Genomic DNA, 22,834 nt, shown 5'->3' on the forward strand with positions numbered 1-22,834 from the left:
GTGCCATTTAGGATAAGCTTATGGTTGAGGACTACTTTTGAAGATGACCAGGAAGAAAACACTCTATCCAAAATGGGTCCTGGTCACTTGATGATTTCCTGTGAGTCCATAGAAATCTTTGAGTTTTGTTCATCCAGCAATATAGTTAGGTTCACCAGATCTTAATTGTATGTAACAGAGTGCGTGTTGCCATTACTGTCTAGTAGATGCCAAGTATGCTCTAGTTTATCCTTCCATGTTACAGCAAAGGACCTACTCACATCATCATAAGGTTACATTTAAAGTAACCTAGTATATGCAATATTGATGTGGTATATTATGTCAAGTTTATTTGAGAATAGTCTTGAAATTCCTAACATGGTCCTTAATATGAACTGTGTTGAACATTTCCTTTGGTTTTCTGTTAATCTTCATCATTGTCTTAGCCTTTTCATTCCAATTCTTTTGATCTTCATTCATTGTTTCTAAACTCCATTTACAATATAAAAGTTACTATTAACCACAACATCTATTTTGCCTTAAATTTGTTCAGTTAACAACTATTAATCCAACATTTTATAGTCTCTAATCTAAAATTACCATTTGGCTTAAAAGCTAGAACTGCTTAAAAATAAATATGCATGCCTATCTACTAGTAGTAAACCAAGAGATATGAGATTGGTTTAGTACATGCCACAGAGTTGAAAGACACAGTGCATATACCCATTTTTGAAAACCAAGAATGACATTCCTATTTTCAAAGTATCAATTTTTTGCTTCAAGTTAAAAATCCTAACATCATCTTGGGTCTGTGACAGAGGATCAAAATTTTTAACCAAGAGTGCATGAGGATTCTTACCAAGTGAAATAGGTCGACACATAACTCTATTGTGGTTGGCCGTTAGATGGACTGACCCTGCTTTGCCAGTTTAAACATGGATCTTTGCTTTCAAATAACTTGACTTCATAGGAAAATTATACTCTTTAAGTATAGAATAATCAATTAATTTTTTATCATTTGTTTCTCTATGGTGTTGCATCAAAATTGCAAGAGGTACTTCAAGTTTTCCTTCACGTACACATATTTTTATTCATTATTTTTATGTCTCTCTAATCGTATCAACTATTGGAAAAACATTGGAGGCCTAAGGCTATGGCAGAATTCTCACACCAGCACAAATTCCCATTATAAGAAAACAAACAGAACACATAATTTAAGATTAACTACAAATTTGATTGCTTTAGTATTTCTGAAAAAAAAAATAGAACATAGAATTCTCTCACCAGCATAAATCCCATATGAAATAATATATTCAAAGTTTCAAACTGTCAGTATTTGTAGTCATTGAAGCATAACAGAGCCAAAAACTAAAACCTGAGGTCCGACAAGGATTGTCTCTAACGGTGCCAGTGAGGTGCTGAGAGTCTGAGATTGAGTGAGGAATGATGAGGTCTAGAGGCAACGCAACGGTGCGGAGGTCTCACAGCACAACAGCGGTGAGGAAGTCTGGCGTCGCGTCGCGAGTGAGGAATGTTATAGTGTGTTGTGGCAGCGTGAATGAAGTGGAGACCGAGAGGTGAGAATAGATAGATGATGAGAAAGAGAGTGGATGCGCAATAGGAAGCAACAACATGGGGACGAAGAGGCGGAGAGGCACCGCAAGAGGTTGCAGTGCTATCGGTGAGGAAGTTTCAGTGCCGCAAATGTGAAAGTGAGGGATTTTGAGTGAGGGTGAAAGTCATAAAGGCAAAGTGAGGGAGCTCGAAGGTTTTCGGTGCCAGAAAATCATTATAAAAGATCCCACAACGTCGATTTTTAAATAAAATTGATTAACTCAACATTGGTTTTTGGAAATCCCGATGTTGAGTTTTTCAAAAAACTAATGTTAATGTAGCGATGTTAAAAATCTCATAAGGTGTAACTGAACTATGTGAGAGTTCATGTTTGTTGAGAATGATATGAATGGTGAATTGAGCATGGTGTGATTGATGAATTGATGATATGTTGAATGAGTTATGCATGATGGATTGAATTATTATATATATTGACTCATTGATGAAATGAATTATATTGATGATGGTGGATGAATATAATGGTGATGGGATGTAATGATTAATCATAACCTAAATGCATTGATAAATGACATTGCATGTGAGTAGACACATAAGTTGGGAGTGCTTAGTGGACCTTCAACCTAATGATGAAGGTTTTCAGTGGTGGCTAACAGGAATGAACATACATAATGGATGAGTGTGTGAATCCCTAGATAGGTTAAGGTCTTTGCAAACTTTCTCGAGGTAAGCTATTACCCATGTTCATTCATTTTTCAAAATATTCACACTTCATTTATAAGGTTAATTCTAGTCTTCCCAAATGATCAAGGTGTGACTATGTTAAGGGGTGTGAACTTGGGTTAATCGCTCAAAAGGTGAAAATTTCTTTGGACTAAGGAGTCAGCATGACATAACTTAATAGTTAGACATGAGCATCAATAAATGTGACTTAAGAATGGTGTGCTACTTGATGAGTTGTATAATTATATTGTTATTAGAGATGTGAAAGATTTTCTATATCTCTTTTTAAATGGTGATCATATACTGTTTCCAATTATATGATGTTTATTTTAAAATGAGTTTACCCATACATTTTCTGTTGAACTATGATGATTGTGTTATTTGACATGGAAGCAGATTTTGATGTAGCTTCTAAGAAGTATGTCACTCATGGTTGATATGTATTTGGTGGTGGACTTAGGGTTGAGACCCGACCTTCGTCATTTATTAATGTTTTGTCTTAGTGGGGACCAGTTTAGAGTTTAAGTAGGATTATGGATCGGTGTTGTATTGACTCCCTTAACAGGACCCTTGAGATTTGTTTGGAGATTTGTTTATAATGTTTTGATGTAGTGCCTCATGTAACATCCCATTTTTTTCATAAATAAATTTAAGAATTTTTTAGTAAAAATAATAAAAATAAATAAATAGAGTAAATAATAGGTCGTAAATGCCCCTAGCTATAAATAGCAACATGCTAGGTTTTTCAGACAAACTCCTCAGCCTCCTCTGTCTCTCATTTTCGTTTTTCCCCTTCTCCTCTCAAAACCCTTTCTTTTTCCCGCAGCCCACAAAACCTGTCTCAGAAAAACGATGATCTCAGACTCATTCACCGTTGGATCGTCGTGAAATTTTAGCACCACGTTTGCAACCCCATTTCGAGCATTCTCACCGTTGGGAATTGCAAAATCATGTCTAAGCTTAGAGAAAAACCCTTCGCATTGTAGCTTTTATTTTCCCGCAGAAACCCAAAACTGTCTCGGTAAAACTACGATCGCGGTTTTGTTAACCGTTGGATTTTCATGAAATTTGGATATGTTGCTCGAAATTCAATTTCGCACACTCTCACCGTTAGGATTTGCGATATAATATTAGTGGTAGGAGAAAAAGGAATCGCATGAAGACAATACAAGCGGAGGCTTCAATCTCTTCTCCGTCTCTCTCTAACGTTCGAGAATTCTATCGGAGTAATTGGAGGAAAAACTTGAAGAATCTCAGGGAACCGCTATAGATGCCGCTATCGTTGTCGGAAGACACGTGAGTCCGCGTAAGGGATGAGTTATTCACAATTGGGAAATAGTGAGAACATGTGTAAGAATCCTTAGAGATATCAATTGGAATGAGTTTTTGGGTGTTTTGCAATTTTATTTTATCCTTATAATTATTACAGTGAATTATATATGTTTGACAGACCAATTGTTGTAAAATTGATATGCTATTATGTTGAGCGTGAACCCTATAAATTGAGTACTTTTTCTAATTAATATGAATTGATAAAATAAAGTAAGGAGAAATTTAGAGAGAGATATTGATTTTGTATTTTCTCTTTTTCTTGCTGTTTAGGTTTTTATATATAATTTAAAAAATTAATGTCATAATTGAAACTGACCAAAGTGTTCATATAATTATTTAGAATTTGTGCATTGAAAGCTTACTTTAAAATTTGAGATTTAATATGATGTATGCTAGTTTATATATATAGAGGTAGTTATTTATATTAATAATTTATGTAAATAATATTGTAGAGTGTTATAGTATGATTCCAAAAATTATTAAGTGTTGGAGTTTGAGAATATTATGGTTAAATTTTATGAACATGTGTATGTTGTACCTTATGAATATCATTGGGAATGCTATGAGATGGTTGATGTGATGTTATGAGATGTTAAAGTGTGGACATGATATTCAATTGTGAATAAGTGGATGTATTAACATTTGATGTTACATTAATTATATCGTGAATTATGAATTATACAATAACCCGACCAGTGTTTATGCGCAATGTTAAAGAGAAAGTGTAGGTTCCTAGTTAGGAACCAATGTTAAATTGTAGCGGAATTGTGTTAAACATGTTTGAAACATGAGTGTGAGGTCGTGGTATTGTATAATTCATGAGCAGTGCTTATAAATGAAATATGTGATGAATTGTGGAATGATATGTTGCCTTGAGATTATAATATTGTTATTGAGATGGAGTAAAAGTGTAAAGTGGAACAGGTGTTGAATTGTGAGATATGTGAAAACATGTGATGGCGGATTGTGACATTATGAGATGTGAAATTATGAATGAGTTTTGATTGTGAATAAGTGTGTGATTAACTCTTGATGTGACATTATTTGTGTTGTAAGCTGTGAATTGTACAATAACCCGACCAGTGTTATCTTGAGAAAAATGTAAATGCGCAGTGTTAAAGAGAAAGTGTAGGTTTCCTATTTAGGAACCACTGTTAAAGAGAAAGTGTAGGTTCCTATTTAGGAACCACTGTTAAATTGTAGCGCAATATGTTGTATGTGCTTAAGACACGAGTGTGAGGTCGTGGGTATTGTATAATTCACTAGCAGTGTCTGTGTGTTAAAATGATTTTAGGGGTTGGACCTGAATCAGGAGGGAGAGGCTCTGACGGACTCTTCGGAGTGTAGGCCTTGGGGGTCACCGGGTTTGAGTGCTCCTTTAAGCCTATGCTGATCCCATATGGTTGAAGCATTCTTGCAAAACATCGTGACCCTGACTGTTCTCCCTATGATCTTACTTAGTGAGAGTGACCTGGCAAACCCATTGTGTGGTGTGTCTTGTTATGTACTCCTAAGTGCCCCAGGGTGGTTTTTCACTGACATGGTACCACATTGCATATAGGCTTGAGTCTTAGCATAACTGTCTCATGCGCTTGCTAATTGTTTATTATGAAATTAATGTGTTATTATATCTTGATCAGAGAATGTGATTTTTGTGTAATGTGATTGATGATTGAAAAGTGTGATTGATGGATGAAAAGTGAACTTTGAATGACAAAGCGGTGGAATTACGTGAATTACGTGTAAGTAAATTTTATTTAGTTATATGATATGTATATCTAGTTGTCTTGTTTCTCTATTAGTTAGGAATGTGATAACTCACTCCCCGTGTGTTGTTTGTGTTTGGATCCTGTGATGATCTTGAACTTTGTGTTCGGGGGAGCAGACGACTAGGTGAATTGCTTTAAGGAACTTTATGCTGAAGGACGTCGAGACACAACACTCTGATAGAATGAGACAGTGGGACATAAGTTTTTATATTAGTTGCATGATGTTAGTCTATTTTATTTTATTTCACTGATTTAATAAAATATCTATGTAAATTTTGATGGTCTTATTTTGAGCCAAATATGTTTTATTAAGTTTTAATTGATAATAGTGAAGTGAATGTGAACCTTTTACCCGTGTGAATTTGGTTACCAATATTTTTATATATTTTGCTTATTTATATATATGTCGGGGTAGAGGGTGTCACACCTCAGGGCACAAATACCTTAATGCTTTGATAGATGAGGAATAGCCTAAAAATATTGCTTTATCGGCCTTAGAATGAAACGTGCCCAAGTCATCATTACCATTTTTCAAAACAAAGCACTTGCTTCCAAAGACTCTTCTAAGCTTCAAATGCTTGCATCGTTGAGTCATCTTTGCTAGCACACCAAGTCCATATCATTGGCATTTGATCTTGTTTCAAACAACATACATTTTTCTCCCCCTTTAGGCATATAAAAAATAAACCAAGCATAGTATATGAAAATAGTAGAATAAAACATAAGGGTTGATAACATAGAACATAATCTCATTCATTGATAAAAGTCGTTATGATAGGAATGATACACATAAACTTGGCTAGCATAAACATTAATCATAAGACTCAAAACATCAACACCAAAAGATAAAGCATAGAGCTCTAATCCTTATGTATTAGCTCTAAGACACACAATGCTCAAAATAATTGATTAAATCCATGTGTGTTAACATCACAATCGATTATTTTGTGCAGAGGATGCCACACAAAACAAGTCTACTACAAACAATCAATTATTTTGGGAAATAATCGACTGTCTGCGAGATAGTAATTCAAACATTTTTGTTCCCAAACCCATTTAGTTGATTGGGGCTCGAAATAGTCGAATATTCGTGACCCTGGAAAATTTTCAGATATGAGATAGTTGATTATATACTTACAATACTCGACTATTTGGATTGTATGAAAATTTCCAAGTTTGAGCAAGCATGAAATAATCAATTATTTTGGAGCATAATTGACCAAGTGCAAACAAAGGGCACTCATTCTCATACAAATTACATATACACTCATTTCGTACAAGACATGTAATGAACAAACAAACACTTACCATAACTAGACATACATAAACAACATTTCAAATAGAAAAGGAACAAGACATAAGATTAAACTACATACATGAATTAATATGCATGTTATGCTAGATAATCTTCATCTAGTATGCCTAGTTCATTTTAATGGTGTAAGTCTATCCCTAGGCAAGGGCTTTGTGAGAAAATTTCAATTAGTTGGTTGTTTGTGTCTAGAAAATTTATAAAATAATCACATTTTAGCACATGATCTCTAATAAAATGATGCTTTATCTCTATATGATTAGTTCTAGAATGTATAACAAGATTTTTGGTCAAGTTGATTGCACTCTGTTATCACATCTCAAAGTAATGTGATAAAGGAGGATACCAAAGTCCTTTAGTTGTTGTTTCATCCAAAGGATTTGAGCACAACAACTATCGGCAACAATATAAATATGGTTAATGACATCTACTACTAGTACTCTTCCTATCAACTTTACAACATGCATAATCTAAATATGGCTAATTAACCAAGTTAACTACTTTTTATTGATCCTAATGAATTAGATAATTGTTTCTTATACATAGAATCGAAAAATAACTAACAAAGATTGATCTAATTAGTAAGAAACAAACTCATATTTTACAAAGACGTGAGTTGGATTTTTACTGGTAATGTGATGTGAGAATCTTATTGGTTGATAATCTATAAGTACTCTTTGAACTTTAAGGTCTGTCTTGATTTGCTAAGCTATTGGAACCTAGCTATCCTAAACTTAAATTGTTTGTTATAAAAAAGAAAAACCTGGAAGAGGTAATATTATATATAAATTAAAATTACTATAATGCCAATCGAATATATGTAATTAGCACAGTGATGTTCTACTTATCAATTTCATTTTCATTTATCACTTTTACCAAATCAAACTAGGTGGTTCTAGATCTTTCAACTCGAACCCTACTAATTTAATAGTTAAATCGAAACAGGGCTAACAGATTCTGAAGCTCAACAGAAAACAAGTCAATTATCATTCTAGTAGATTTATGTGTCTGACACTTAAACAGAATCTGATACCTTTGTCTATTTCTTACCCATAAATCCTCTGATAAAGTGGTAGCAAAAACGACAAGTCATAAATCAGAGAAAAACAAAAGCAGATGGGAAAAGAGCCAATGGTTAGTTTTCTGTGTGAAGAAGACCCAAAGGCAAATTCAACATATATGCCACAAAACTAAATATGTGTTAGGTATAATTAGCCGAAAATGTTATTTCTTAAATATGTGATAAAAAAATTCAATTATTAGATATGTGTGTATAAAAATAAATATGTAAGATAAATTGACTCCTTAAATGGATTAAAGTATTTTGAGAGATTAATAATTGGCTTCCAAAATCAAGAGATACCCGGGTTCAACAAAAAAACATATATGCCACAATTCACAAAAGTGTGCCGTGAAAACAAGTCTATGATTTAAGGCTTTATTCATGGGTGCCAAACCTTGGGGACCAACATCAATTTTCATGCTATTGAATCAGATGGTGATTTATATTCCTCTTATCTTATCAATCGTGCAGCTGTATGCACTATCATTCTTTAGCAACAAGAATTCTCTAGCACTACAAGGGTTGCCTCATGCTTTGTCTATTCTCATATCATATGGGAATTCTTCACAACTGTCCTACAAATTGTTTTAGAGAGAACACAACACATAATAATAATAATAAAGGACCTTTTGAAACAGTATAATATGTGTGCACTACGCTTGTGCAGGTGGAACTCATAACTGGTGCTAGCGAGGCTTTATTGGAATGATGGTGTGCATGAACTGCACTGCATAACAAATAAACAAGGAAGAATAAAAGGGAAGAAGCTAGCTAGGGGCAGTGGGGGACCAAAACACCAAGTCAATATATATGAGAGTGATGGGCATATGATTTTTTGGTGAAGTAAGTCAGAGGTGTGAAATTCTGATTCTCAAGGCCAGAAAGGAAAGTAGAAAGTAGAAAACGAAAGAAATATAAAAATTCAGATGGGTGTATAATAATACGGATGATTGTACATTTACGGCCAAGCATCATTTATGCCTCTGAAAATAAATTTGCATCATTCAAATTTTAAGCAAGGAGGACATGTTATTTCAAGCCTGTTTTTTCACTTTTCACCTTAAACAACATATCGTGTATCATGTATTATATACCAAATAATAACATGGACAATTGCATTACAAGCATAAATGCTCCCGCTTTCTAGCTATTATTAATTTTTATATTACGGATGCGAGTTTTCAATCTTAAAGGGTGAGAACATATTTTATTGTACTATTTTTCTTTCTTGTAATAGTGTACCTTTGCTATTAGCTTGTATTTATTTCTTTATAATTTCAAAATTATTCACTCTTTAATTTTAATTCCTTTAAATTATTTTTTCATTAAAAATATTAATAGCTTAATGTTATTTTTTCCCTCACTTATTTCTCAAATTGATTCAAAGTTTACTCTTTTTCCCCTACTTGTTTGTTTGATATATATATATATATATAATCTAAATATTTCCTTTTAATTTATATTTTTGAAAAATTAGTTAAAATTAAAAATACTCATGATACACACCAACTATTAGCTGTTTTAGTTAAGAAATTTTGGTCTGAAGATTTGAGAACGAATATAGACATGCGCTAAGACAAATATTGAGGGATTTTTTATACATAATAATATTGAGGGTTTAAAATGAAAAAAGAAAAATTCTAATTAAGGTAAAGTATTAAAATTCTTGTCATGGTAAACTACCAACAAAAACACGTGCAGGTATATTCTTAGTTATAGTATTTTTTTACAATAGTCAACTAAAATGCTATCAAATCAGAAATAGTCTATTCTCACCCCATTATTCAAAATCCACTTCCAACATTGAACAAAGATACTCAAACAGGGTAAAGAAATTTTAAATTTTCTATAAAAACATGAAAAACGTTAAGGTGATATTTTCTAACACTTTTTTTTAGCATAATTTGTTATTAACTTAAATTTATTGAAAATTACAAAATTAAATGGGTATTGTATCTTTTTTAATGATCTCTCCTAATTTTATAATTTTTAATATATTTTAACCAATAAAAAGAATATGTATAAAGGTATATGTTAAAGAATGTATTAGTAACATTATCTAAATAAGACATGTAAGAATTTAAGAAGAGTAATCAAAGCCCCCAAAAGCTAATCCCCTACAATGGGCTGAATTTAAGGTTTAAATTCTCATTACACTCATATTTAATGTTAGATCGTGCCTTCCAAAAGAAGATACTTGTGAAAAAAAAAACCAAAAAATCTGTTGGTTTAAGGGCAAAAGGAGTTGGTTTCTTGTTAAAATTTTGGGTTTTGGTTACGTGAATGAAAGAAAGAAAATTGCTTAATAGTACGGATTTCTTTTGCACAAAAAGAGATGAAAACTGTAACCCATTGTCCGTTGATACTGCATGATTTCTGTTAAGTCCTTTATTCTTTTGATTTAATTTTTAATCAATGGAAAGTGGACAACCTATTTGGTACTTGATTAGTTACAAATCTTTCGTAACATACAATATTCCACCTAAAAAAATTATAGACACTACAAGAACTTTTACTTAAATGGGTCTACAGGGATTACTAGTATCACGTGCATGAAACAAAGGTTAAACAGCTTATTAAGATGTACCAAGGTTCTAAACTTAGCTCTTTCAGGTTTTCTAAATTGCCATGGCATGATTGATCCTACCTGAGAAAGGCGCAAAGCATTTGTTTTCACTGTAAAAAAAAATGTCAGCAACACATTCTTTCTCAAAATATATTATTTATTATTGATAAAAATTTGTTAAAAAATTATAAATTATGTGTGTGACTCTCTATATTAACTATCCTCAATTATAAGTTTTAATAAATCTTAATCAATAAAACAAATTGTGTTAAAAAGATTGTGTTAGAAGTATTAATGTGTTGTTCGTGATCCTTAACATAGATGATTATATATATATATATGTTTGGTTTAACCTAATGGACACATATTTTTATGGGTGTTTTGTGAGAAATAAGATTTCGTAGCTTTTAATTCAATGACCATTTGGGGGTCTCCTAATGGTAAATCAAACACGCTGTGAATTACGTTGGACTAAGATTGAAGTAAATACAAGTTGGGTGAAATGAAGCCAAACCACCCTCAATGATTGAACGTAGATAAGGTTGAACCGTTTGTTTTTGTCCGCTATATCTAGATACCGTCCATGGTGAAAACTCGCATCAAGTACTGAGTACGATGGCATCTTGTGAAACCACGGTACTAGCGTGCAAGGTCATGTCAGCACCACATGTTGTGGCCATAGTAGTACTATTGCAACTTGATATCATTTATACCACAAAGATTCTACCAGAATGATACCTATTTATTTTCTTAATTTTAAACCACTACACAATATTTTAACTGCTTAATCGCATAAAATGATCAATTACTTATACAACGTGCAACAAAAGTCATGCTAGCTAGAGGTAAATTGAAGATGAAGTTAGAGAAGATTAAAATAGAAAGATCACCAAGGACAAGGGAACAGTTTGCCACTGATTATCATTTATGTAGTAAAGGTGAATTTTCTTCTTCTATATGAAAAATTTGATGTCTCTACTCTCTAGAGTCTAGTAGCCTTGGCTAGTGCTATGAGTACTTTACACTACGGGCATATGATATAAATTGCAATGAAGCAATAGCTCTCACCCTATGCATTTAAATTAATGCTCAATATTACTATTGTAATGAATAAAGCTATGTACAACAGAGATAGAGACAAGAAACTACCTAATTCCACTCAAAAACTTTTACTTATGTAGTTATGTTACTCCCGTACCTCTGTGCATGTAATTGTCATTGTGGCAGTGAAAAATAATAGCTGATAATTTTCTTCTTTTTGATATTTTAGTTGTGAAACAAACCAAAGGATTGCTCCATGAATTCTGATGGATAGTAGTGTGTTTGGTTCTGTGGTGTTGTGAAAGATAATCAATTGTTTTTCCACGTCAAAGGAACTGCAACTCTTTGTAGCTTTGAGATTTTCACGGTGAAAAATTGATTTTTGTGGTGTCACCACGGAACCAAACATACATACAGATTCTTTCTTTGCATATCAAGTCTGCTTTGCAAAAGTCCACACTAGCTTTGTTGATATTTTCTTCAATTTCTTATTGTTTTAACTTTTAAGAGTTTAAATTTTTAATTCACAAATAATGCAAGTTGTTAGGTTATTAGTTTTTGTTAGTAAAAAAATTTAAACTTACAATTTCTCCTTCACCTATTTTTTTCTTTTAACTATCAAGTCAATCTTTAATTTTTTTTAAGAGTTTAATTTTTATGGATTATCAATATAAAAAAATTTACACTATCAATTATTGATAAAAAGTTTTTTGAATTTTTTAAAGTAGTTATTACATAAATTAATAAACTTAATGTACATATATGATACATAATATTATAAAAAAAAACCTGTAATCTATCCGTACAATTAAATTCTTATTTTAATTGTTATAAAGAGTCACTCTTTTATAATGATAAAATAATATTACTTCCGATCTTATTTTATAAAAAACAGTATATTTTATATTAGAACCTTGTTTCTTAAAAATAGGACTAGTAGTAATATACTATTGTGTAAGCAAGGGTTGGCTAGGCATGTGATATGGGTCCTTCATCTGCATCGTATCTGAAATCACAAAAACAAACAAGCAAAATCCTCTTCCTTCCAATTTGTAATTCCTTGAGTACCAATGGCTAAGCATTTATCATTGACGCGCCATCAGCACTATCACTTTCAACTCATGACACCCCATTCATTCAAAAATCAATACCCACTTCCCAGTTGCCACTTTAATGCAAGGAATTGGTATTTAACCTTTTCCTCTATTAGCTTATAATTAAAGACAAAAACATTTCCAACACTCTCCTCTATTTCACTATTGCCTTACCTTTATGATTACAAAAAAAAAAAAAAAGCACATAATTAACAAAATGGAGTCTGTGTGGTCCACACACACCCTTTGCACCTTCTTTTTCTGCCTTTCTGCTTCATATAAACACTCCCCCTTCTTTCACTTCATTGCTCCAAAAAGTCCTAGCTCAACAACAAGCATATCCTTCATCATTGTCACCACCCCTTTGCACAATGGAGAGGGAGAGAGCATTGTTTGAGAGGGTGAGAAAGAATAGCACAGTGGAAGAGGAAGTGGAAAATGAAGTAGAGGAGGAGGATGAAAGTGGCGTTAGTATTACTGAAGAAGAGAAGAAGAAAGGGGTTGGTAGTAGTGGTGGGAGAAGAGGGTCAAGTGGAGGTAGTGGAGGGGTTTCTCCACCTTCATGTCAAGCAGAGAGGTGTGGTGCTGATTTAACTGATGCAAAGAGGTACCATCGCCGCCACAAGGTGTGTGAGTTTCATTCAAAGGCACCTGTTGTGGTGGTTGCAGGGCTAAGGCAGAGGTTTTGCCAGCAATGTAGCAGGTTTGTTCATTCAATACCCTCTTATCTTAAGCATTTTCTCTTTAAGAGTGAATTTTGTATTGTCTTTACTTTTTAGCATTTTACTATGCATGGTAGACTTGATCATGCTTTCCTATTATGTATTATCTTATTTTAGTTCATTTGCTCTTGAAACTAACAACTACATTTTATTTGTACCAAACAAATCACTAGAACTAGCACTAGCACTGCTATAAACCTTTTAATTAAGAACAAAGTCCAAGGTTTTAAAAAACGGTCCATGATCGCGATACAGCTACAAGGTCACAATTGTGACCGTATTGGTAACATTTGTCCAAAATTTTCCACAATATAAAAAATCATGACTATTGCAACTGTTCAATGGACTAGTTAAAAAAATAAGCCTTGATCAATGACTACAAAAATTTGGATGCTCCAAAACAAAATATGACAAGGAAATAAGGAAACATGATCTATGAATAGAACAGAAACACTCATATGTCATAAGTAATTGAATTTCATTGTTTATTCTTCTTGCACTTTTCTTTCCTTGTTAGTTTTTTTTTTTTTTTTACAAGAAGTGTCAAATAGTGTAAGCTTAAGAACTTCTTCCTATGATGAGTGTGTGCAGGTTCCATGACCTGGCAGAGTTTGATGAATCCAAGAGAAGCTGCCGCCGCCGGTTGGCCGGACACAACGAGCGGCGCCGGAAAAGCAACCCGGAAGCTTCCAATGAGGGCAGCACCAAAGGCCATCACCCTAAGGAAACAACACACTGCAGGCTTGCAAATGAGAGGGAGAGAATTCAGATGAACCTACCAGGGAGTTCCGGCTACAAGTCTTTCAACATCAGATGAAGCCAAAGTGTTCACAAAGCTCTCTCTCTTCTGTCACCCTTTGGTTTCTTACAACCCAAGGTATATAATAAAAACCACTTTGTATTGTATGTTCACATGAGCAAGAATCAAAAATCACAAAAACTTCCAACAGCCAAAGCCTGATGTCTTAATATGCAATGTAAGCTAGCTAGTTTCCTGAGCTCTGTTTTTCTTATTTGGATAGAGTGCCTTTTTTTTCTGTTTGCCTTATCACCATTGTTATCCTATAGAAGCACCCTTCTTGATTGGGGTGTGCTCTTATCTTCCATTGGGTTAGAATAAAAAGATATTGCTTCTTTTGGGTATTCATGTTTGTATTTCGATCATTACTTCTTACTTTCATTCCTTTCTCTTTCTATATATGCTAATAAGCTACACCATTAGGGGCTAGATTCTGTTTGAAACTTAAACTAAATTACTCAAAAAGGTACATCTTTACAATTCTATTTTTCCCTATTCTGGGCTTACTGTATAGATAAATTTTATTTCCATTTTATCTTAAGTATCTCCACAACATAATCGGAACCTTGGTTACTATTGAGAAGTCATAAAACCACTGTGACTGAAAAGGAGTCCAAACATGCAAATTGCAAAGTATATATATGATGATTTGGTCTTTAAAAATGTTACTTGCTACTTTTGTTTTTTCCGTTTTGAAAAAATGTTTATACAAATTAAACTTTCAAATTGTTACAGAGAATAACATACAAGAATCAATTTTATTTTATAAAATTATGATGATACTATAAAAAAATAGAAGTAATTATTTGTTATTTTGTCTTTACCATAAAAGTTTAATTGATTGTTTTTCACCATAATTTTAATTCAAACACACTATTAATTTATTAGTGCTAACAATAACTATTATAAAAGTCAATTAAAAGAAATTATAAGTCATTATATTTTAATATAATCTTTTAATCTAGGTGATATGATAAAATAATCTTTTAAAATTTTAATTCAATAGGTGCTAAATGTATAGATGAAATTTTCAAAGAATATATAACAAGGCAAGTAACATCTGCTATTAGATCATTCCAGACTAGTAAATTGTAATTACCTTCCTCTGCTATGTCATGATTAAATGCCTTTCTTCATGCAAAGCCATACCCTCCGTCCTTCTTGCCAAGGTGTGTTGGCAACAGTCATCCACAGTTAATTTCAAAAGGGGTTTCACAGGTACAACAAAATGTAGTCTTGCTCAATTTCCCACTCATAAGTCATTACCAACGTGGGGCAGGCTAGTGGGGAAATTAATAAAGAATGAAAAAACAACTATGTGATATATTGAAATCAATTATCACACTTTTCCACTTATATTATTTAATAATTTTATGTAGAATACAAAATCAATACTCTAATTATGAATTACAACTTTTTGCAAAAAAATTAAGTTTATAAAATTTTATACAAATAAGAAACTAATTAAAATATCACAACTTTATTTTAACACATAATATGTTATTCAAAATATAAATAAATCTCTATTGAGGAATGGTATTAACAAATGTTTAAATTATATAAAATTTGATATGCCCGACTAAAAAGATAATATCAATATTTTAATAATTATATTGGTTAATTTCATATTTTATTTTTTTTTACTGAAATTTCATATTTTATATAAAGCTGTTAAATCATGTAAATGAAAAATAAAATTGACGGTTAATAACAACTAAATATTGTTATATATACATCAAGAAATTTGGCTAAACATGTTGTATTTGATACGGATAGGACAAAAACCTGACTCATTTTTTTCTAAAAAAATAGAAAAGTAAAAAATAAGTCAATTAAAAAATAGACTTGATCATCAAATTTTTTATTATAAATTCATAAACCTAACCCATTTCCAGTTTTGGAGGAATAAATCCATTAATTCTTTGATTTCAATTAATAAAGTAAGATTGAACTAAGAAATAAATTTTAGAAACTAAAAAAAGGTATTTTGAACAATTTAAACAATATGGTTCATTTGTACACTTTATACATAATAAGTATATAACTATAATCTCTTAAAAAAAACAGATAACTGTAATGCTGCAAATACAAATTTAAATTAAACACGTACTTCTTAAAACATAAATAAAAATAAAATATGAATTATAAATGATTTCTTACTACATAAATAATAAGATTAATTAGTCCTTAATTTTTTTTAATTTTTTTTAGTCCCTGAATTTTTTATTGTAATTTTTAGTCCCTGAATTATTTTTTTTGTTCACACTTTTAGTTTAGGATCAAAAAAGTGTTAAAAGGACCAAATCAGATTAAAAAAAACATTTAAGAACTAAAAAATAGAAATTCTAAAAAAAATAAATAAAGAGATAATCTACCCTAAATATAATATCATCAATCGAATATCTTTTTTATAGAAGACAACTTGTCTAATATGTCAAGAAACTTTGTTGCTTTATTTGTTTTTGTTTTCTGAGTTTAAAACTTTATTTCAGTACCTTAAAATGTCTGTGTCAATTTATAGTATGCTTGAATAACACCAAGAATCAATTTTACTCTTCAAAATCATATTAATATCATAAAAAATAGAAATAATTATTCGGTACTTAGAAATTCATCATAAAAAAAAATTGATTATTTCTCAGTGTAAATTAATCTAATCCAGACACATTAGTCCTTTATGTCAGACAAAATTAACAGTGTAAACAAAATTGCAGAATAGTTTAACAAAAACACTTTAAAGAACTAATTAATGTAAAATCTTTAAAATTTAGGAGAACAAACTACAAAAGATTAAGATAGAATACTAAAATCAATCGCAGTTCTTTTTAAATATGACAGCTTGTATAACTCGTCAACAAATTATGCTAACTTCTTTATCTCACGCCTGTAGCGAAGAAAGAAAAAGGATATATAAATCATTTTAAAATTAAGTAGTTGGTGTTGTCTAAGACAGAATTAATGTTTCACATATACGTGAGAAATACCAAAATAAAGTCGATGAAGTATCAAAACACAAGCATAGGTGTTTTCATAGGCACAAATGGATGGTCTACAAAAAATTAAATGGCTAAGAAGGAATTAGTAAAAGGCTTTTCAAGATGATAAAGATTGACCAAACTTTCTTGCATTCGTACGAATTATTTTGGTCTACACAATCTAAAACTAAATCCTTTTTTACACTGTTACATCAAACAACACGTTCTCAGACAGTTGATTTGTACGAAAGCAGATAAAATATCACAAACAGAATGCCACAACATAATAACACCTAAAGGGAATCAACATTAATCCATATACACTAAAGTATATGTTACATTTTCAAGTTCGAAGATAAAAATCTACTATGTGAGTTCAGTGATCACTGAAATTTCACAACAACGCAAGAGATATCATCAGAACTTTTCCTGATCTTTGCTTCTTCGGTAAGCACCTTAGCTGCGGACCTGGCATCCTTAACATCTTTGATAGCACTAACTGCTTCTTGATTTGACATTACCTTCAATAGTTTCAATAAAAAAGATGTTATTAGTGCAGAATATGCATGTATCTGAGTGTTTAAAGAAAAAAAAAAGGACACATATTCATTAGGTGTGTGCATTGTGATTTCTTCATTTATCAAATGTTACCTTCCATAACCCATCACTGGCTAGTATAAGAAACTCTGCATCATCTTCTATCATCTCCAAAGTTACATATGGTTCTGAGCTCAAATGTATCTTCAGGCTTTTGTCACCAAATGCCCTTGACACCGCCAACTGACCATCGACACGTGGAACATCCCCTAAATTGATCACAAAAGCAGTATCATTAGCACTGAATTAAAGTTTGCCATGAGCAATTCTTTTAATCATAATATGAAGGATTAAATATGTTTTTAATCCGTATAGAAATGGTAATATGGTAATATACACTTCTAGTTCTTGAAAGGAAATTATCTGCCTTGGTGACTGATTGGTCATGGGCTCGAATCCAAAAACAACCTCTTTGGATATGCAAGGATAAAACACCATACAATGACCCTCTGGGCACTGGGGTACGTTAGTTAGTTTTTTTTTTTTTTAACACTCTTTGAATTATGAAATGTATCATATGTGATCCTTAGAAAAGGAAGGGAGCAAAGAAGAGATGTCAATTGACACATTTCCATAAATGAAGGACCTAAAGAAGACCATTGTTTTTCTAGAGACTAAAAGCTATTTAAAGAAACTAAACATATTTAAACCCTAATATCAAGAAGATAAGAAAAAGCAAAGAACCAACCATATGCTAGCAGAACTAAACTTAAACATCCATATAACAGGATGATTTTGTGCAAAACTTGGTTAAAATCAATGCAAAATTATCTTACATTTTAGAATGTCAACATACCTGGGAAGTTTGACACAAAACCACCTCTGTTTCTTATATCTTCACTTTCTATGCTTGGTTCATGATCCACTGATAGTTGTTTGGCCACGCCATTCTTGCATAAGACAGCCCGGGAATCCCCAATATTGGCCACTAGCAGCTCCTGACAGTTGATCAATATTGCAGTAACCGCAGTTGAACCCCCTCTACCCAATTCACCTGATTTGTCTAAAATAGTAGAATCAGTTATACCATATGCTCTCTTAACAGCCTCAGCAGGTTCTGTCCAGAAGTTAGGCTACATGAAGAAATGGGGGGAAACAGAGTCATGGACATGCATTAGATTTGAAAAGTTTAATTTTCATACACTTTCAATATAATTTTTTTAATTTTCATATTATTAACCAATTAAAAATCATATTAAATATGACTTTTAAAGTAATTATTAAAAAAGTCAATAACATTACCATATGATAATGTATGATTGAATGACAAAGTAAAGAGTCAGCGTATCTTTATCTCCACCTCAAACTAAATCTTTGAATAAAAATCCAAAGCCAAAACAAAAACTAGAACGATCAAGAAAAATATACCAATAAGTGAATAAAAGGAAAAAGAAAGGGAAAAAACAGAAATTTCTCATAAAGACAATAATGACAAAATCTTATCCCACTAGGTGATGTTGGCTACATGGATTACACAACATTCAATACGGTTAAAAACCACTAGGTGATATTGGCTACATTGATTACAATACGGTTAAATACCAATGCTTCAGAGACTTCTCATATCAAGAGAAAATATTCCATTTCTAATCTATTTAAATTCTTATTACATACTAATCAAATTCATTCAACTTGCACTGACATTGTTACTTTTTCAATTAGACTTTGAGGTCCAGTATAGTTTTTAGGCTTCACATCAACTCAGCTCACATATAGATTAAGTAACCATACAAGATTAGGAACCCTCATTACCTCTTTCAAGATATTATCAAACAAATGAGACTTCAAGTAATCAGGTACACTGTGACCTGAGTGGCCATCAAATATTGCAAATAAACCCAATTCATTGTCGTCAACTTGCTTGAATTGAGCAACAAGATAGTCTTCCATGGCATGACCTGATCTCCCCTTTACCAAGTGAAAGCCATGAGTTATGTTCTTCTTCATCTTGCTCTTTCCTTTACCAGAATCAGGATCAGATGAGCCCAAAACTTTTTCCTGCAAGCAACACAATCATATCAAAAGACAGTCAGAATAGAAAACCCAGAAAATTGAGAGTTATGAAACAATGAGAATCAGGTCTCTGAGAAATATCTGACTGAAAACTTTTGAACACGAGTACTCCACAAAGCAGAAACATAGACAATTTATCTAACAAAGTTCAATTTCTTGAAGCTTTGTGTCATTGATTGTAAAGCGTAATCAATCATTATAATTATTTTCTCATTTCATACTTCCTTAGAGGGCGAGCCCTGGTGCAGCGGTAAAGTTGTGCCTTGGTGACTTGTTGGTCATGGGTTCGAATCCGGAAACAGCCTCTTTGCATATGCAAGGGTAAATGTAGCCGACCCCACCTAGTGGGATAAGGCGTTGTTATTGTTGTTGTTGTTATACTTCCTTAGCCTCCATTTACCTTAGTATTTCATTTCAATATCTTAATTTCTACACACCCTTTAATGTAGTTGTCTAAAAATCAACACCTAACTAGATAGCAGTTATTACTACTAATTATTAGGACCATCTGCATATATAGCATAAATCAGGTTGATTGATATTGCAGCTAGCTGGAATTAACAACTGGCTAAGATGATACTAAAGGCAACCCACTCTTCATAAGGGGTATAATTGACTTTTTCCATTCATTCTGAGTCCTTAATGGTCAAAAACACAGTTGTGGAACTGGGTATATATTGAACCCGTGACTCACTCTCCACCAGTGATGCAGGAGCATTTGATTCTAAAAGTTGCTGATGACCACATAAAAATTGATTTTCTAACCACTTTGACCAGCAGTAACCTTCCAACCATCTCCATTAATCAGCCAATTGAATACCAAAAATTTGATCATTCATACACCATAGCACAATAGATTTTGCAAATTTGCTGGAGCAAAATACTCTAATATCTTGGATTTTTATATCATATAAACATACATATAGTGGTATATTACATTTAAGCAAAGAACGTAAACCTTTATGATATGAGTTAATTAATTATAAAAATGGAGCTACCAAGAGATACTATAGGCTATTCAGTTAATTATTTCTGATTCCGCAGTAAATTTTCAAACATAGACATAGCATAACCTGACATGAATATGATCACCTATTACGCAAGTTACATCACCAGTTTAATTAGTGACATAGTCTTCCCCTGTATATAGATCCGAATTTAGAATCCAGAAAGGTAAACAAACAGTGACAACAAAGACACAGTAAAATTACATATACAACCATAAAAAGCACGAAATATAACGACAGGGTTTATCAAAGAACTGATTGACAAAGATCTATCAACACCGAGAAATGAATAGAAACAAAGCCAAAGAATTAAGTGCACAAAATTAAACATATGATATAGCAATTTTTAATTTAATTAAATAGTTGTAACTAGTAAGCTATATAATGAGGTCCGTGTATATATGTACATACCTTCATCTTATGAAAAATTTCCCTGCCCGTCATAGTGGAGAGACCCTGAAGGGGTTTTATATAGAGATTTAATTAAGAGGGTGTGTTGTGTTGTGAGCGAGTGTGGCCACGTAGAGGGGGGGGGGGGGGGGGGGGGGGTTGTTTTTTTTATGTATATATGTATATGTATATTTTTTTTGGGGTGGTGCACGCAATGAGAGAGGCTAATTAAGAAGAAGACAGGGGAGAGAAGAGGTGAAGAGGTGGAGAAAGAGAAGAGAATAGAACTATAGAAGTGAGAAGGGATCTTAGGAAGAAGAGAAAGACGAGTGTGTTTTGTGAGATGATGAGGATCATTGTCGCGTTGACACGACTTTTTTTCTACTTCCCAATACCATGCCGCGTACGTCGCAATGACGAAGACGCGTTCGCACCCACACTTGGCGGTGTTCCATTGGGTGCCTGTCCCCTCCTTGTCCACTTTTGAGTTCATCATTAAATTAAAGTGTACCGCTTTATTAACCATTGTCAATTTAGTATTAAATATCATTAAAAATAAAATAGTTAATGTAATTAATATATTTGTAAATATTCATTTTTATATCTCAAAATGTATATTCATCCCAGAAACATTAAAATTTCAATTTTAATCCTTCAAAATGAAAAAAATTTGATAAATATATTTATTTTCTATATGTTACTTGTCAGAGTTCTAGTGATATATATTAAAGGATAAATTTATCACTGCTCTAAAAATGATTGTTTACTTAAAAAGTAAGTCAATCTTCATATTTTTTCTTTTTTTTTTAATGATTGCAAACATAATATTACAAGTATTTAAAAAATAAGAAAATAAAAATAAGATAGAACAAATATAATAATAAATATAATATATTTATTGTTCTGAAATTTCTACCGTGACAATATTAAATAGTAAAAAAATCAAGTTGAGTTTCATTTTTTTTTTAAAGATTAACTTAATAGCTATGTATTTTTTAGTCTCAACTTGATTTTGTCATTATCTAATATTATCACATTCGAAATTTTAGAGCAACAAACAATTATGTTTATTTATCAATATTATGTTTGTTTTAACTTATGGTTGTTTTTTTATTTTTTTTTTAGTGTTTATTGTAATATTATCCTTACAACGATTAAAAAAGGGAGAAAAGATGAAGATTAAATTACTAAATTATATTTTAGATAAATAATTATTTTTGTCTTTATAGAACATTGACAAATTCGTCCTTGAATGTATCACACAGGCTCTTTCATTAATGCTAATGGATGAAAATTAACGGATGAATAAATTTGTCGTACTTTTTTTCCACTTTTGAAGACTAATATTTGAATTTTCATCTTTTGAGGATAAATTTATCCGTGTCCTACACATTTAAGGATAAAAATGACTATTTATTGTTAATATATTTTTTGCTTTAAATTTTAATCAAGGATCTTATTTGATGATAGGTTAATTATATTTTTATGTTCATTTTGAACATTTCTAGAATTCAACCTTTAGTCTTTAAATAAAAATTTGATCAGCCTTTGTTCTTGAATTTTTTTTCCGTTCATATTTTTTATTTCTTTCGTCAAATATTGCCATTAAGTGAGATGTAGCGTTAATTTTTAATTTGGTATTATATTTGTGGCGGTTAATTTTTATTAGAATGTGTATTCTTACGTGAATATGATACAAATATTTGCCGCGATGATACATTTTTTAAAAAATTGTTTTTAAATTATATAAAAATTAAACTTTCTTTGTCTTTGCTTTACCCAATGTCAATTTTTACCCTGAACATTATATACATGAGACTCAAAATACTCAATTAGTCAATATGTTTTCCCTTTTAGTATGATTATTTTATTTCCTTTAT

General features: G+C 31.8%; 2 protein-coding genes across 2 annotated transcripts; one reads left to right on the forward strand and one right to left on the reverse strand.

The window, feature by feature from the left end:
• Window positions 1-12,730: 12,730 nt before the first annotated feature.
• Window positions 12,731-14,307, forward strand: LOC100800646 (squamosa promoter-binding protein 1). Its single transcript, XM_003525981.4, has 2 exons — window positions 12,731-13,154; window positions 13,765-14,307. Exons 1-2 carry the CDS (start codon window positions 12,823-12,825, stop codon window positions 13,988-13,990), a joined length of 558 nt encoding a protein of 185 aa, XP_003526029.1. The 5' UTR covers window positions 12,731-12,822; the 3' UTR covers window positions 13,991-14,307.
• A 2,773-nt stretch (window positions 14,308-17,080) lies between these two features.
• LOC100789914 (probable protein phosphatase 2C 39) lies at window positions 17,081-21,339 on the reverse strand. The gene is made up of 5 exons (XM_003527187.4): window positions 20,976-21,339; window positions 19,297-19,542; window positions 18,341-18,617; window positions 17,599-17,753; window positions 17,081-17,468 (listed from the first exon to the last, which is right to left on the reverse strand). Exons 1-5 carry the CDS (start codon window positions 21,006-21,008, stop codon window positions 17,331-17,333), a joined length of 849 nt encoding a protein of 282 aa, XP_003527235.1. The 5' UTR covers window positions 21,009-21,339; the 3' UTR covers window positions 17,081-17,330.
• Between the last annotated feature and the right edge of the window lie 1,495 nt (window positions 21,340-22,834).

The sequence above is a fragment of the Glycine max genome, chromosome 6, assembly GCF_000004515.6.
Source record: "Glycine max cultivar Williams 82 chromosome 6, Glycine_max_v4.0, whole genome shotgun sequence".
Classification (NCBI taxonomy): domain Eukaryota; kingdom Viridiplantae; phylum Streptophyta; class Magnoliopsida; order Fabales; family Fabaceae; genus Glycine; species Glycine max.

Excerpts from the sequence above, each read along its gene's own strand:
- LOC100800646 (XM_003525981.4), top strand. The coding sequence starts at position 12,823 with ATGGAGAGGGAGAGAGCATTGTTTGAGAGGGTGAGAAAGAATAGCACA. Across the intron at positions 13,155-13,764 it reads TTTTGCCAGCAATGTAGCAG|GTTCCATGACCTGGCAGAGT; the intron begins GTTTGTTCATTC and ends GAGTGTGTGCAG.
- LOC100789914 (XM_003527187.4), bottom strand. The coding sequence starts at position 21,008 with ATGACGGGCAGGGAAATTTTTCATAAGATGAAG. Across the intron at positions 17,754-18,340 it reads TTTTGTGTCAAACTTCCCAG|GGGATGTTCCACGTGTCGAT; the intron begins GTATGTTGACAT and ends TGATCAATTTAG. Across the intron at positions 17,469-17,598 it reads CCAGTGATGGGTTATGGAAG|GTAATGTCAAATCAAGAAGC; the intron begins GTAACATTTGAT and ends AAACTATTGAAG.